Here is an 11,283-nt window from a genome sequence, read left to right on the forward strand (position 1 = left end):
CTTGAAAACTCCGAGAAACAAACCACAGTCGAGCCTGCGGCTGGGATGAGGTGCAGGGCTGCTAGGCTGCGTGCCTACCCATGGCCATAGGGCTCACGGGATGAGTTCAAGGGCCAACTAATACCAGCTCTTTCCTCCGCGTGCAACAGGGTGGTGAGGTCGAGGCTGCACCGGACCTCGCGGCAGCACAGGGCCGAGAAGCCAGGGGCCTTTGGCTTTCAGAGAAGAGACAAGCTGGAGGCCCCGGAGAGCATGCCCTCAGCTTCAGCACCAGACACCCTGCCCATATCGGTGGGAGCCCAGGGAGTGAGGCCAGGGACCTGCACTGGGCAGGGAGGCAGGATCCAGAAAGGACACCACTTCACTCAGACCAACAGTGGCCCAGGGCCCTGTCGAGGCTTTATTTGACACCACTCTGTTTCAATACAAACAGTCCAGAAAGAAAGTCACGTCCCTTTGGGGGAGGGGGCGAGGGAAGAAGGGTCCGTGTTGCTTGAGAGCCCAACCCCTACCCCACAGTGGGCAGCACAGCAGGGGTAAGATGGCACCGAGGAGGCCACAGCGCACGGCCAAGGGACAAGGCCTGCAGCCCAGTGGGTGCCTCAAGCACTCACTGGTGGTGCTGTCCAGGCCCAAGACCAGGATGATAGAGAAGGAGAAAGTTGAGCCCCAAGAGCCTGTTTCTGTCCCTTATGTCCTCTGCTTCCTTGGCCAGCATTACGCTCACAGCATCCAGAGCAGGGCACAGGGCAGATGAGACCCACCATGGCCACCAAGCAAGGGAAGAAGGGACAGAGGGTCCTGTGCGCCACAATGGATGGTATGGAAGGACTCCGAGACACTCAGGAGAAGTATCCCTCAAGTGATCACTGTAAAAAGGGGTGGTGAGACAGGAGAAGATCACTCGGGCCTCCAGTCTGATCCCAAATGAAACCTTTAGGTAGCAGGTCAAGTTCCCAGCCCTTAGTAAGGCCCAGACGAAGGTCCTCCCTCCCCATCCCACCCCCACCCCGGGCGCCCACAAGAGCCTGCTGGAGCAGCAGTAGCAGCAAGTCCAGAGCCTCCCTCCCTCGGGGGCTGATCCACAGCAGAACTCTTTCTGGACCTGCCCACTGGTTCCAGAGGATGGGGGCCAAACCCCAGACAACCTGGAAGGATCCTAGAGCTAGCAGAAAGCCTTATACTTCTCACTTTCCCTACTTAGGGAAGGGCTGGACCCAGAATCGGCCCGCCTGAGGGAACTCCTCCCCTTGCTCCCAGTGTGGCAGGACAAGTGAGCAGCAGCTTGCGGGGCAGGACCAGAGGACAGTTATCAGCACGCAGGGGAGGGCGTGCGAGGGGAGGACAATAAAGGGCTCAGTGTACAGGCAGAGATCAAGGCTGGAACCGCCCATCCCCCTCACCCGAGATCCTCAAAGGCCACCCCACTCACACACAACACATATAAAGTAACAATTCCTCCCCAGCTTCCACAAGGCAAGCGCCCCTGGCCTTGGAATCATGGGGGTTTTGCTGCCGTTGCCACCATTCACTTGCGCCGTGGCGCCTGGATCAGTAGGAACCATAGCGATCCTGGACGTGGGGGAAGAAAAAAACAAGTCCCAAGTCTCTCACCTGCAGCAGCATCCCCCACATGCCCCTGCAGGACTCTGGGGAGTCGGGCACCTATCTGAGCATGGCAGAGATTGTTTTATATTTTACTGCGATGCGGGAGAGGGGTTGTGGCGGGATCCCAAGGGGGGGTAGCCCTGCTTGATCCTGAGGCTGGGGAGGGGGAGGAGGAGCTAAGGTTACAGACAAGGCTGGAGAAATCAGTGCGGACACGGCATCATCTTAGGGAGTGGCCCAGCCCTGGTACCGAGCTCAAAAGCTGCCCCTCCAGGAAAAGAAAAAGCTCTCAGGCCCGGGTCCACCCAGCAGCAGTGTCCGGGTGTGGTGAAGGCCAAGCTCCAAGGACTCTATCACTTTCCCCTCCTGCCCCAGGCCAAGCAGCCCCAGCCTCACCTGCAAAGAATTCATCACACCATTGGCCAGCACAGCCATCTTCCCGGCCACAGACTTGACGCCCTGCTTAAACTGGGCAATGTCAGCTGTGGGGAGCACGTTGCCCAGGGATACACTACCTGTAAAAGCAAGGGAAAGGGTGGCTCAGAGCCCTGCGGCAAGCCCTGCCCAGGCCCCGCTCTGCTCAGGTTCCACCGGGTGTGCACCTTACCAATGGCGCCCTACCTACTCCATGAGCCCCATCCACGTCCCCGAAGAGGTCAGACGAGCTGATGGCACTACTGCCCGAGAGCTGCTGCAGTCGAGACCTGGCTTCATGCTGCGGTGAAGAAAGGGAAAGGCCTGGGGATCTTTTGGCCCGGCCGAGATACCCTGGTGCTGAAGCCTAAAGCAATGGGAAGGAGGAAGCTCTTCCCCGACCTGCCGCCTCCAGGCTCAGGCTGGACGACGCTACTTACCTCAGCATCCACCTCCCGCCCAAAGAACATGTCCGATGAGATGGCTTTGGCTCCTGCAAATTTCTGACGTGCTTCACTGGACTCAAGGCCTGAGTTCCGGCTTTCCACTTCCCTTCTGTTTGTGACTCTGAGGGGTGGATGTGGGATACCTCTGATCCTTCTATCGCTATCAGAGCCTCGTATTACTAAACCCATCACTAACAGAAGCTGAGAAAAGTGCTAGTGGCCTTCTGGAGAGACTCACTATGGCCCCATCTGGCTGTGGCTCTGGGACTCCTCAACCCTCTCCCCTAGACAAGGCCCCTCTCTTCTCCACACCAAAGCCAAAGCACAAAAGAGCGTACACTGCCTCCACCAGGCAGCGTGGACACAGTCTAGAGGGCACCAGTCCTCTACCCTGAACCACAAGAGCTTCACCCAGGATGTTATGACATCTGGCTCCTTCTCCATCACTACTGCCAGTCTACTCCAAGTTACAATTGGCCTAACACTAGAGTGACCCTATGTCTCTGTTTGCCTGAGTTTATACCTATTCTCTTGGCATTCTAACTGGCAAAGGCATCCCAGTGTAGACATAACGGCATACGGTCGCTCCTACCGATTGCTGACATGCATACACCCTGGGCTGGCTGCTTTATAAGTTCTGTTACATTTAATCCTTCCAGCAACCATGTGAAGGGACTACTCATATCCCCGTTTTACAAATGATTTGCAGGTAATTCATCAGTCAAACATTACCCAGGTTAACATAAACAAATAACATAACATGGTGGCCAGAAACACACAATCCCTGGGTGGCCAGGACTGAAGCATGACTGGGCCCCTCTTGCCAGAGGAACTGATACTGAACAAAAGAAGCTACTAATAAGCCTTCTGTGATGATTAAGCACAGCTCAAACCAGAGTGTGATTCCTGCACGACCCAATCTGGTAGCTGCCAGCCACAGTGACTATATAAAATTATTAAAATTAAATAGTTCCTCAGCTGCACTAGCCACATCTGAAGAGCTCAGTAGGCACATACTTGGTGGCCACCACAGGACAGTGCAGGTATCCAGAATGTTCCCATCACAGAAAAATCCTACCAGACAGTGCTACCCTAGCCCACTCCACCTTTCTGAAATAGGCCGGATGCTTGAGATGGTCACTTCTGGCTCCTTCTCCTCCATCCTGTCCACACCCCAGGCGGCATCTGTATCCCAGCGGGAACTGAAACTTTCTCCCAAGGAGAAGGGGTTGTCCTTGTACCTAGTGAGACAGTAGAGTAGCTTAGAAGAACTGAATGAGGAACTGGTGGCCAAGTCTGCACCCCAACGACAGCCTTACTTTGGGGGTCCAGAGGCGAAAGTACCAACATCATCAAACAAGTCCAGTTGCGCACGGGAGGATTTTGCACTCACTGGGGTTTCCTGCTCAATCACCTGCATCTCCGACAGCACCGAGTGAGAGATAGAGCTGTGAAGACAAGTGGGGCCGGCCCGAGAGCAGGGGTGAGCAGCGCCATCACCACACAAGACAAGATGCCCAGCTGCTGGAAATGTGGGTTCTCTTCCACTGGGCGCCCCCTCCCCACCCAGAGCCTTCCCCTCATGCCGTACACACAGGGCAGGGCCAGACCCAGCAGGCAGCACCATGGGCCTGGCTGGGCCGGAGGACACCCTCAACTGTCCGCACATCAGCTTCATTTTCTCAAAGTAGGGCTTCCCTGGCCAAGGACTGTTTGCTTGTCTGCTGGCATGTTAACAATGACGTGCGCCAAATGGTAGTGCGCTCTGTCCTTAAAAACAACTCAACAGACTATGAGCCACATCCTTCGCCAAGAGCGACAGGTTGAAAAGATGCAAAATGCCCCAGAACCAGGAAGAGTCTAATGGCATCAAAGGAAGAGGTCTTAAGTTTCCTAACCCCCAACTCAGCCTACCTTTGTCAAAGTACAGAGCCTGGCTGTCTGCACTAAGCCCTGGGGCTGCTGTCTGGTCTCCCAGGGAGAAGAGACAGAGCTGGGCAGGTGCTACTAACTCCTGAGGCCTCGACATCCTCCCGTGTCACGCTCCACAGAGGCATCTTAACAGTTAACACCGCTTCAATAAACTCATTACAAAATATCTACAGCGCTTAGCGGGCAGAAGCCCAAGGAGTAAATGTCTTACAATAGGGTTTTAGGAAGGGTAGGCTGGGTTTAAGTCAAAGATTCTATTGCACTGCAAAAAAGAACCAACCAGCTGAAAAAATTGTTCAGACCCTTTAACCCAGTAATTTCTGTGACTGATACAGGGAAAGGGAGGAGACCTAGAGTCCTTTCCGGGATTAAGATTTTAGGTTTCCCTGATTAGCAGTGGGGAAATAAATAGCGTAACTTAAATCCAACTGGCACATGTTCTGAAAAGATGAAGCAGGACCAGCCAGCCGTGTCCTCTTTCAGAGAAGTAGAGTATAAAGACCCAAAATACTGAATTTGGAATCAATGATTCTACACTCAAAATCTAGTTGTGCCAATAACGAGATCTGTGGCCTTCAGGCAAGTTGCTGAATTGCTAAGTCCATTTTCTCACCTATAAAAAGGACACAGTAATACCCCCTGCCCAGGACTGCTGTATTTCAGCAGGTAAGGCCAGTGGTGGAGCTCACAAGCCCACCGCAGCCAGGATGGCTGGCCCTGGTGCTGTCCAATACTCCGATTTTTAAGAGATCGAAAGTCTAGTGTTACCGAAATCTCTAGGTATCAACTCTTAGTGTAGAGCAAACAAAATGGTTCAGAGAACTGGTTTGCAGTCCTTGTTTTGTTTTTAAAAAAACCACAGCAACACAAACCCAGTGGTCATGAAACAGGAAGGGCATTGTCAATGCCAAAGGGCATGGTCTAGGAGCATTTCTGCGTGTTAGCATGCCTGGCAGCATTGGCATTTAGTGGACTGGGGATGCTAAGATCTTTGCAATTCTCAGGGAGCTCTTAAAAAATAAACAGTTGTCCCACCGAAACGCTGTTAGCACCCCCATTAAGCAACACCACCGGGAACCCTGGGTGGCGCAGTGGTTTAGTGCCTGCCTTTGGCCCAGGGCGCGATCCTGGAGACCCAGGATCGAATCCCATGTCGGGCTCCCAGGGAATGGAGCCTGCGTCTCCCTCTGCCTATGTCTCTGCCTCTCTCTCTCTCTCTCTCTCTGTGTGACTATCATAAATAAAAAAAAAAAAAAAAAAAAATTTAAAAAAAAAAAGCAACACCACCATACCCTCTTGGGTTTATTGAAAAAGCACCCAATCCTGTGTTTGTTTCATTTAACAAACACGGTGAGCACACACCTACTCTGTGACCAGCACTACACTAGGCACTTCAAGACAATAAGCAAAGCCATCTATCTGTTCCACCTCAAAGACTGAGCCTCAAAACCCAAACTGCTGGGAAGAATCTGCAGTGGCTCCCAGAACAGTGGCACTTCCCTGCCACACCCCAGAGCCAAGCCTCACCTGCGGGACACCAAGCCCATGCCCAACCTCTCTGCCTGTTCTCGCTTCTTCCCTTCTAGATTCTGGAGCTTCTTCTCCTCCTTCTTACGGTCAATCTGGAGCTCCTGGTAGGCAAGGCGCATAGAGGCAACCCTGGGAAGGAATAAATGTGTCAGAGGCCAGCATGCATCCTCACCCGTCCTCCCTGCCCACCCAACGCCACGTAAGCCAGGGTCCCATGGGCAAACGCTCACATGGACTCCTCAGCCTGCTTCTTGGCATCAGCCGCCTGCTGCTCACGGAGCTTCTCTGCCACCTGGGCCTGCCGCTCAATCTCACTGAAGCTCTGGCTGCTCACCTTCTGGGCCCCTAGGCCTTTCTTGGCACCCAGCTGAGAGGAGAATGATGGGATGGAGGCCTTGCCAACAACCACGAAGTCTTCTGTTCCCTCCCAAGCGTGGGTCCTCTAGCCACACCCACAAAGAAAGCATTTCTTCTTAAAGTTTAGGGTAAAAAATAGGAGCCCAGCCAGCATGGTCATGAGGGAGAACAGTGGTTCTGCTGGAGCTGGGCAGGAGGTGGCTCACACAATGCCAGCGGATGCCTCAGGCCTGAAAACAGCAGGTAATGCTGACTAGGCCCAGTATGCACTGGGCACCTGACGTGCACAATCACATGGACTCTTCCCAGGAGCCCCTTAACAACAGTCGTCTTAACAACCCTTTCACAGATAGGGTTTAGAGAAGTACCTTTGCCAAAGTCACACAGCCAGCAAGTGGCAGGTCAAGCTGACGCCAGCTCCTAACCACCACCATACTGCCTCTCTCCACCTACCCCTTTCTTAGCTGCTGCTGGCTTCTTCTTGCCAATGAGGGAGGTTCTCGGTTCTGTGTGAGAAAGAAGATGGGGCAAGAGTGAAAACAAAGGGAGGTCAGAGGCAGCAGCTCAGTCTGTACCATGCAACTTCTTGGCAAGAACTTCTACAAAAAACAGCTCCAGGCAGAGGAAGGCAAGGCTGCCACCCACCAGTTCCAACCAATGGCATCGGCATAGCCCAAGCCAAGGACAGACAGACAAAGTTAGGCAAGGCTCCTGACTCCCAGCTGACTGAGACAAGAACTAAACCCAAAGCACCAGAGACCGTCACAGTCCCTGAACCAACAAGAAGCAGGAGGCAGATGTTAAATATCAGCCTCAGCTCCTTCAGCAGGGAACTGGCATGCAAGGGGCTGGGTTCCCCGAGCAGCTGTTGGTTACCTCTGGCAGGAAGGGCCCCTTTAGGTGACAGATACATGGACTCTAGAGAGAAAAACTTGTGGCTAACAAGGGGCCCACCCCAGGGCCTCCTTATAGCTCCCAAGCCCAGAGACCAAAATCATTCTGAGAGGCCTCATTTTAGACTAAGCCATGCTAGCCTTCCCATGGGCTCAGTTTCATAATCATTCTGCTAGCTTCCTGCCCCAACCCCCAAGGGTCAACAGAACCACCGAGGCCAGCAAACAGACTGTTCTAACATTGAACCAAGACTTAAGAACACTAAGGAGAATTTAAAAACAACTGAAGGGCCACAGACAGGCTGAGAAAGGACAGTGTTGCCTTCAGCTGTGAGAGCTGCACCCTAATCTGATGAAATGGACCACAGAGGCCAATCTTGCCTCAGACTCCAGGGTTAGGTGTCCTGTCTCATACTGGCCTCCGCACACTTTGGCTAGATCCAGCTCCACATACAGAGGCAGACCTCAGGCCTCGTATACCAGCTACCAGGTTTATCAATTCAAAAGGGCTGGTTCTAAAGTCCTTGCAGTTGATGCTACAGCCACAAACCCAATCCCAGTCCCCACTCCAGAAAGGTCAGATGCTTCACTCCTGAGGCCTTAGTCCACATAACCAGGCAGCAGAAGATCTGAAAAGAGCCCTGGAGGCCCACCCTCTCCCAGTCACCCCCCACCTGTCAGGTGGCATACTGACCCAGAGAGGCTTTGGGTGAGGTGCCAAGCAGGTCCATGTTGGGGCTGTGCTCTGGCTCTGTGGATGCAATAGTGGAATTTGGATATAAGGTACAAAGCTTGCAGTGACTTCCCCTTAAGGGGAATGATAGGATAAGAGTAGGAAGGACTGGCTTTCTTCAGCTTGCTGATGCCACCAAAAGATAAAAGAAACGCCCACCACTTCCTCCAAGGGATTAAAATGAATCACAGCTCACCAAGAAATGTAGGAACATATACACACACCCACTCACTCACTCCAATCCCCTTGGCCAGGTGTCCCCTTCCTAGACCAAGTCCTTTGCCAACACCAGGGCCCTTGGTTGAAATCTGGACTGAACTCACGTGCCAGACTACTGATCTCTGTAGAAGGGGTTAGCTGCTGGGTCTCTGCTGGGTCGGGGGCTTGTACTTTCCAGGCAGGGGGCTGAAAAAGAAGCCAGATCATAGAAGCTTTGATGAGCCACTCCTACGGGCAAGGAGCACCAAGAACCTATAGGTACCTAGTGGGTATGAGGCCTTCCTCCAAGCCCATGAGAAAAAAAACTGGAGGCTAGTGAGTAAAAGTATAGCTGCTATTACTGACTATGGAAAAAAGAAATAGGAAATTAGCAGCCACCTCCACCCCTCCACTATGTACTTATAGCCAGAGCTCATCCCCCTAATTTCATGACAACTACTATTGGGCACTTACCACCTGCCAAGCACAAGTCTAAAGGCTTTTCACGCATAAATACATTTAATGATCTTGACAACCCTACAAGGTAGATATAGCCTCTTTTAGCAACTCGGATTTTGACAGGTTAAGTGCCTTGGCCACCATCCTAGAAATGCTAAGAAGAGAAGCAAGAATTCAAATTAAGAGAGTCTGACTTTAGCACCCAGTGCCAGTCGACAGGAAACCTCCTCCTAGGGGTGGGCTGCTGGGGAGGGACTCCTTTCCTTGTCCCAACCACAGTACCTTTCTTATGGGGAAAGAATCCAGGAAAAGTTGTCTGGAGCTCCTGACACCTCTTGAGCTCTCAAGAAGCTTCTCCTCCTGCCTACTATCCCAGTTTATAGAAGTCCATTCCTAAGGAGGACCACACTGCACATCTACTCCGGGGAGGAGGAAACCTCTGGGCCTACTCAGCAGTGGGCTGTAGACGTTCCCTGTCCAAGGAGCCATACCAAGGTGAATGGACTCCATGCCACATGACCACAGAAGGCCTTGACCTTGGTAAATAAGCCACCTGCCAGCAACAATCATGTGAAGCGTTCCTTGCGGGCACTCACTTGAGTGTGTTCTGTGAAGAAATCAGAGTCCTTCTTCTCTGGGGAGTGACTGGGAGCACTACTCATATTGTCTATCCAAAGCTAGAAGGAAGAAGACACCTTTGAAACATGGGCCTCTGAATATTCCTACTCACCCCACTACCTCAGCCCCGGGGAACACACACTTACATCAGTGCCATGCCTGGCCAGGGCTGCACTCCCCAGCTGCCGGATCTTCTCCCGGTACATCTGGGCAGCTCGGCTATTATATTTGGTGTTGGCGTCACTGGCTGTACATCCATGTTGGCGGAAGAAAGCTGTCTGGAGAGCAAGGGAGGAGAGCATGCTACAGGTGACTCCCCAGAGCAAAAGAGGTACCCCCTTGTAAAAGCCCAGTTATTGTTTATATCTGACAATACACTCTACTGTCACCAGCAGTTTTTCAGAGGTAAAGATCCTCAGAAATCCCTGCAAAAAAAATGGCCTCCCATCCTCTGAGATAACTGACTGAACCTCAGCTATCTCTCAATGCTGCCTGAGGACAGCCTGCCGTCCACTATGCCCATCCTTCATCCAGGCTCACAAGATCTGGATGACTGTGGAGGCCCCAAATCCCTTGGCCTTTCCCGAAGAACATGCGTCTGGTTTAGTATGAATCCAAACCCACTTGAGAAGAATCAATTTCCAAGTTTAGAGAAAAGTGTACCGTGTTGCTATAGACCAAAAAAAAAAAGAAAAGAAAAGAAAAGAAAAAAACAAAACAAAACACCTCTGAAAACAGATACTAACAGGGCCTCCTAGGAAGACATTGCTAGAACCCAAGAAGAAGAATGGGGGTGGGGAGGATGGTAAGGAGCTTTACCGCATTGGCATTTCCGCCGACCTGCATACACCTCAGCTGGAACCAGTTCCAATTGGAATCCAACTCTGTGGACCTGTGTGCAAGGGCTGCGTGTCACCCACAGGCAGACACCAGGAAGACGCTTCCCTGGCAGACCCACACCTGTCATTTGGCCTCGGGCTGCAGTAGGTGCCCAGGAAACAGTAATCAGCCACCACCCTATTTCCTGCACTCTCCCTTGTCGAAAGAGTACTAATTATTGTCCAGATCGGAAAGGAGGTCGAATTCTCAAGCACTCAAGCTTGGCATTGCCTCTCCCCTTACCGACGGTCAGTCTCACGCCAGACATGTGCTCCATCAGCAACAAGGTCAATGCAGCTAACTTTTCCCCGCAACTAACAAGAGTGTTAAGTTTAACCAACAGGAAAAGAGGAAATGTTGCGCTAGACGCGGACGCAGGCCGCCTACACGGCAAGGGGCGCACACAGGCGGCTCCCTCCCTGGCCGGGAGTCCCGGCGAGGCGGCCGCTCTCCGTCGCTGAGCACACAGCCCCGGCCGGCCGGGTGGAAGCACAGCAGCCGCGGACCCCACCTGATGAAGCTGAGATGGACGCCCAGGGAGCGGTGCACGCCAGAGCAGTCAATGCACAAGAAGACACCGTACGTGATGCTGGCCCAACTCGGATTCTTGGCGCCACAGTCGAAGCAGGCCTGGGGGAGGAGGCGGTGGGCCAACGGTCAGGAGCCCCGAGTCGAGGCCGGGCGAAGCCACGCCAGGGAGACGGCCCCGCCCGCCCCTCTCCCTCCCTCAGGCCCCAGGGCCGACGGGGGGGTCCCTCTCCGCCGGCGCCGGACCCCCCGCGCCTCCGCCCGCGCACCTTGTTGGTCGGAATCCCGCGAAGCCGCTTGAAAAGCGTCTGGATTTCGGTCTTGCTCGGTTCCGCCGCCATTTTCTCTCCTTCCCAGACACCAGCGCGACCGACGGGTCCCGTCGCGGGCCAATCCGCGGCCGCGAAGGCGGGGCGCCGGGCCGGCGAGCCCCCGCCAGCCGGGGGCGGGGCTTGTCCGGGTCCGGACCAATGAGCGGCCGGCGCGGCCGAGTCGGGGCGGCCACCGCCCCCGCGTGTGCGGAGGGCGCGGGCCCCGCGCGGCGCCGGGCGGAGCGACCGCTCACCGGCCGGCCCGAGGCTCGCGGGCGCCCCCACGCCCGCAGGTGGCGAGGGCTGCGAGGCTGCGGGGCTGCGGGCAGTGACCGGTGGCCGAGGAATGATTAACCGTTCTACCGGCGCTCTCGGCC

At 54.0% G+C, this 11,283-nt stretch overlaps 2 protein-coding genes across 8 annotated transcripts in view; one reads left to right on the forward strand and one right to left on the reverse strand.

Annotated features, from left to right (window-relative positions):
* The window catches only part of CSTPP1 (centriolar satellite-associated tubulin polyglutamylase complex regulator 1), a 198,419-nt gene extending 196,844 nt beyond the window's left edge, over positions 1-1,575 (forward strand). For all 4 annotated transcript variants that reach the window (XM_072790615.1, XM_072790611.1, XM_072790614.1 and 1 more), the window contains one exon: positions 150-1,575. In XM_072790615.1, coding sequence (XP_072646716.1) covers positions 150-408 — 259 coding nt within the window. In that variant the 3' untranslated portion in view covers positions 409-1,575. The remainder of the gene's footprint in view (positions 1-149) is intronic.
* On the reverse strand, positions 361-11,024 carry ARFGAP2 (ARF GTPase activating protein 2). 4 transcript variants are annotated; one of them, XR_012013883.1, is made up of 18 exons: positions 10,865-11,024; positions 10,579-10,697; positions 10,008-10,080; positions 9,335-9,466; positions 9,167-9,247; positions 8,237-8,318; positions 7,875-7,931; positions 7,164-7,205; positions 6,741-6,793; positions 6,161-6,297; positions 5,928-6,059; positions 3,788-3,916; positions 3,575-3,709; positions 2,463-2,589; positions 2,230-2,323; positions 2,005-2,123; positions 1,433-1,572; positions 361-869 (listed from the first exon to the last, which is right to left on the reverse strand). XR_012013883.1 is itself a non-coding variant. In XM_072790609.1 (17 exons), exons 1-17 carry the CDS (start codon positions 10,934-10,936, stop codon positions 1,552-1,554), a joined length of 1,605 nt encoding a protein of 534 aa, XP_072646710.1. In that variant the 5' UTR covers positions 10,937-11,024; the 3' UTR covers positions 361-1,551. The 4 variants fall into 4 exon arrangements, 2 of the variants coding, with proteins under 2 accessions (XP_072646710.1, XP_072646711.1); XR_012013884.1 differs by lacking the exon at positions 7,164-7,205; XM_072790609.1 differs by having other exon boundaries at positions 361-1,572.
* Positions 11,025-11,283: the final 259 nt, after the last annotated feature.

The sequence above is a fragment of the Canis lupus genome, chromosome 21 (assembly GCF_048164855.1).
Source record: "Canis lupus baileyi chromosome 21, mCanLup2.hap1, whole genome shotgun sequence".
In the NCBI taxonomy this organism is placed as follows: domain Eukaryota; kingdom Metazoa; phylum Chordata; class Mammalia; order Carnivora; family Canidae; genus Canis; species Canis lupus.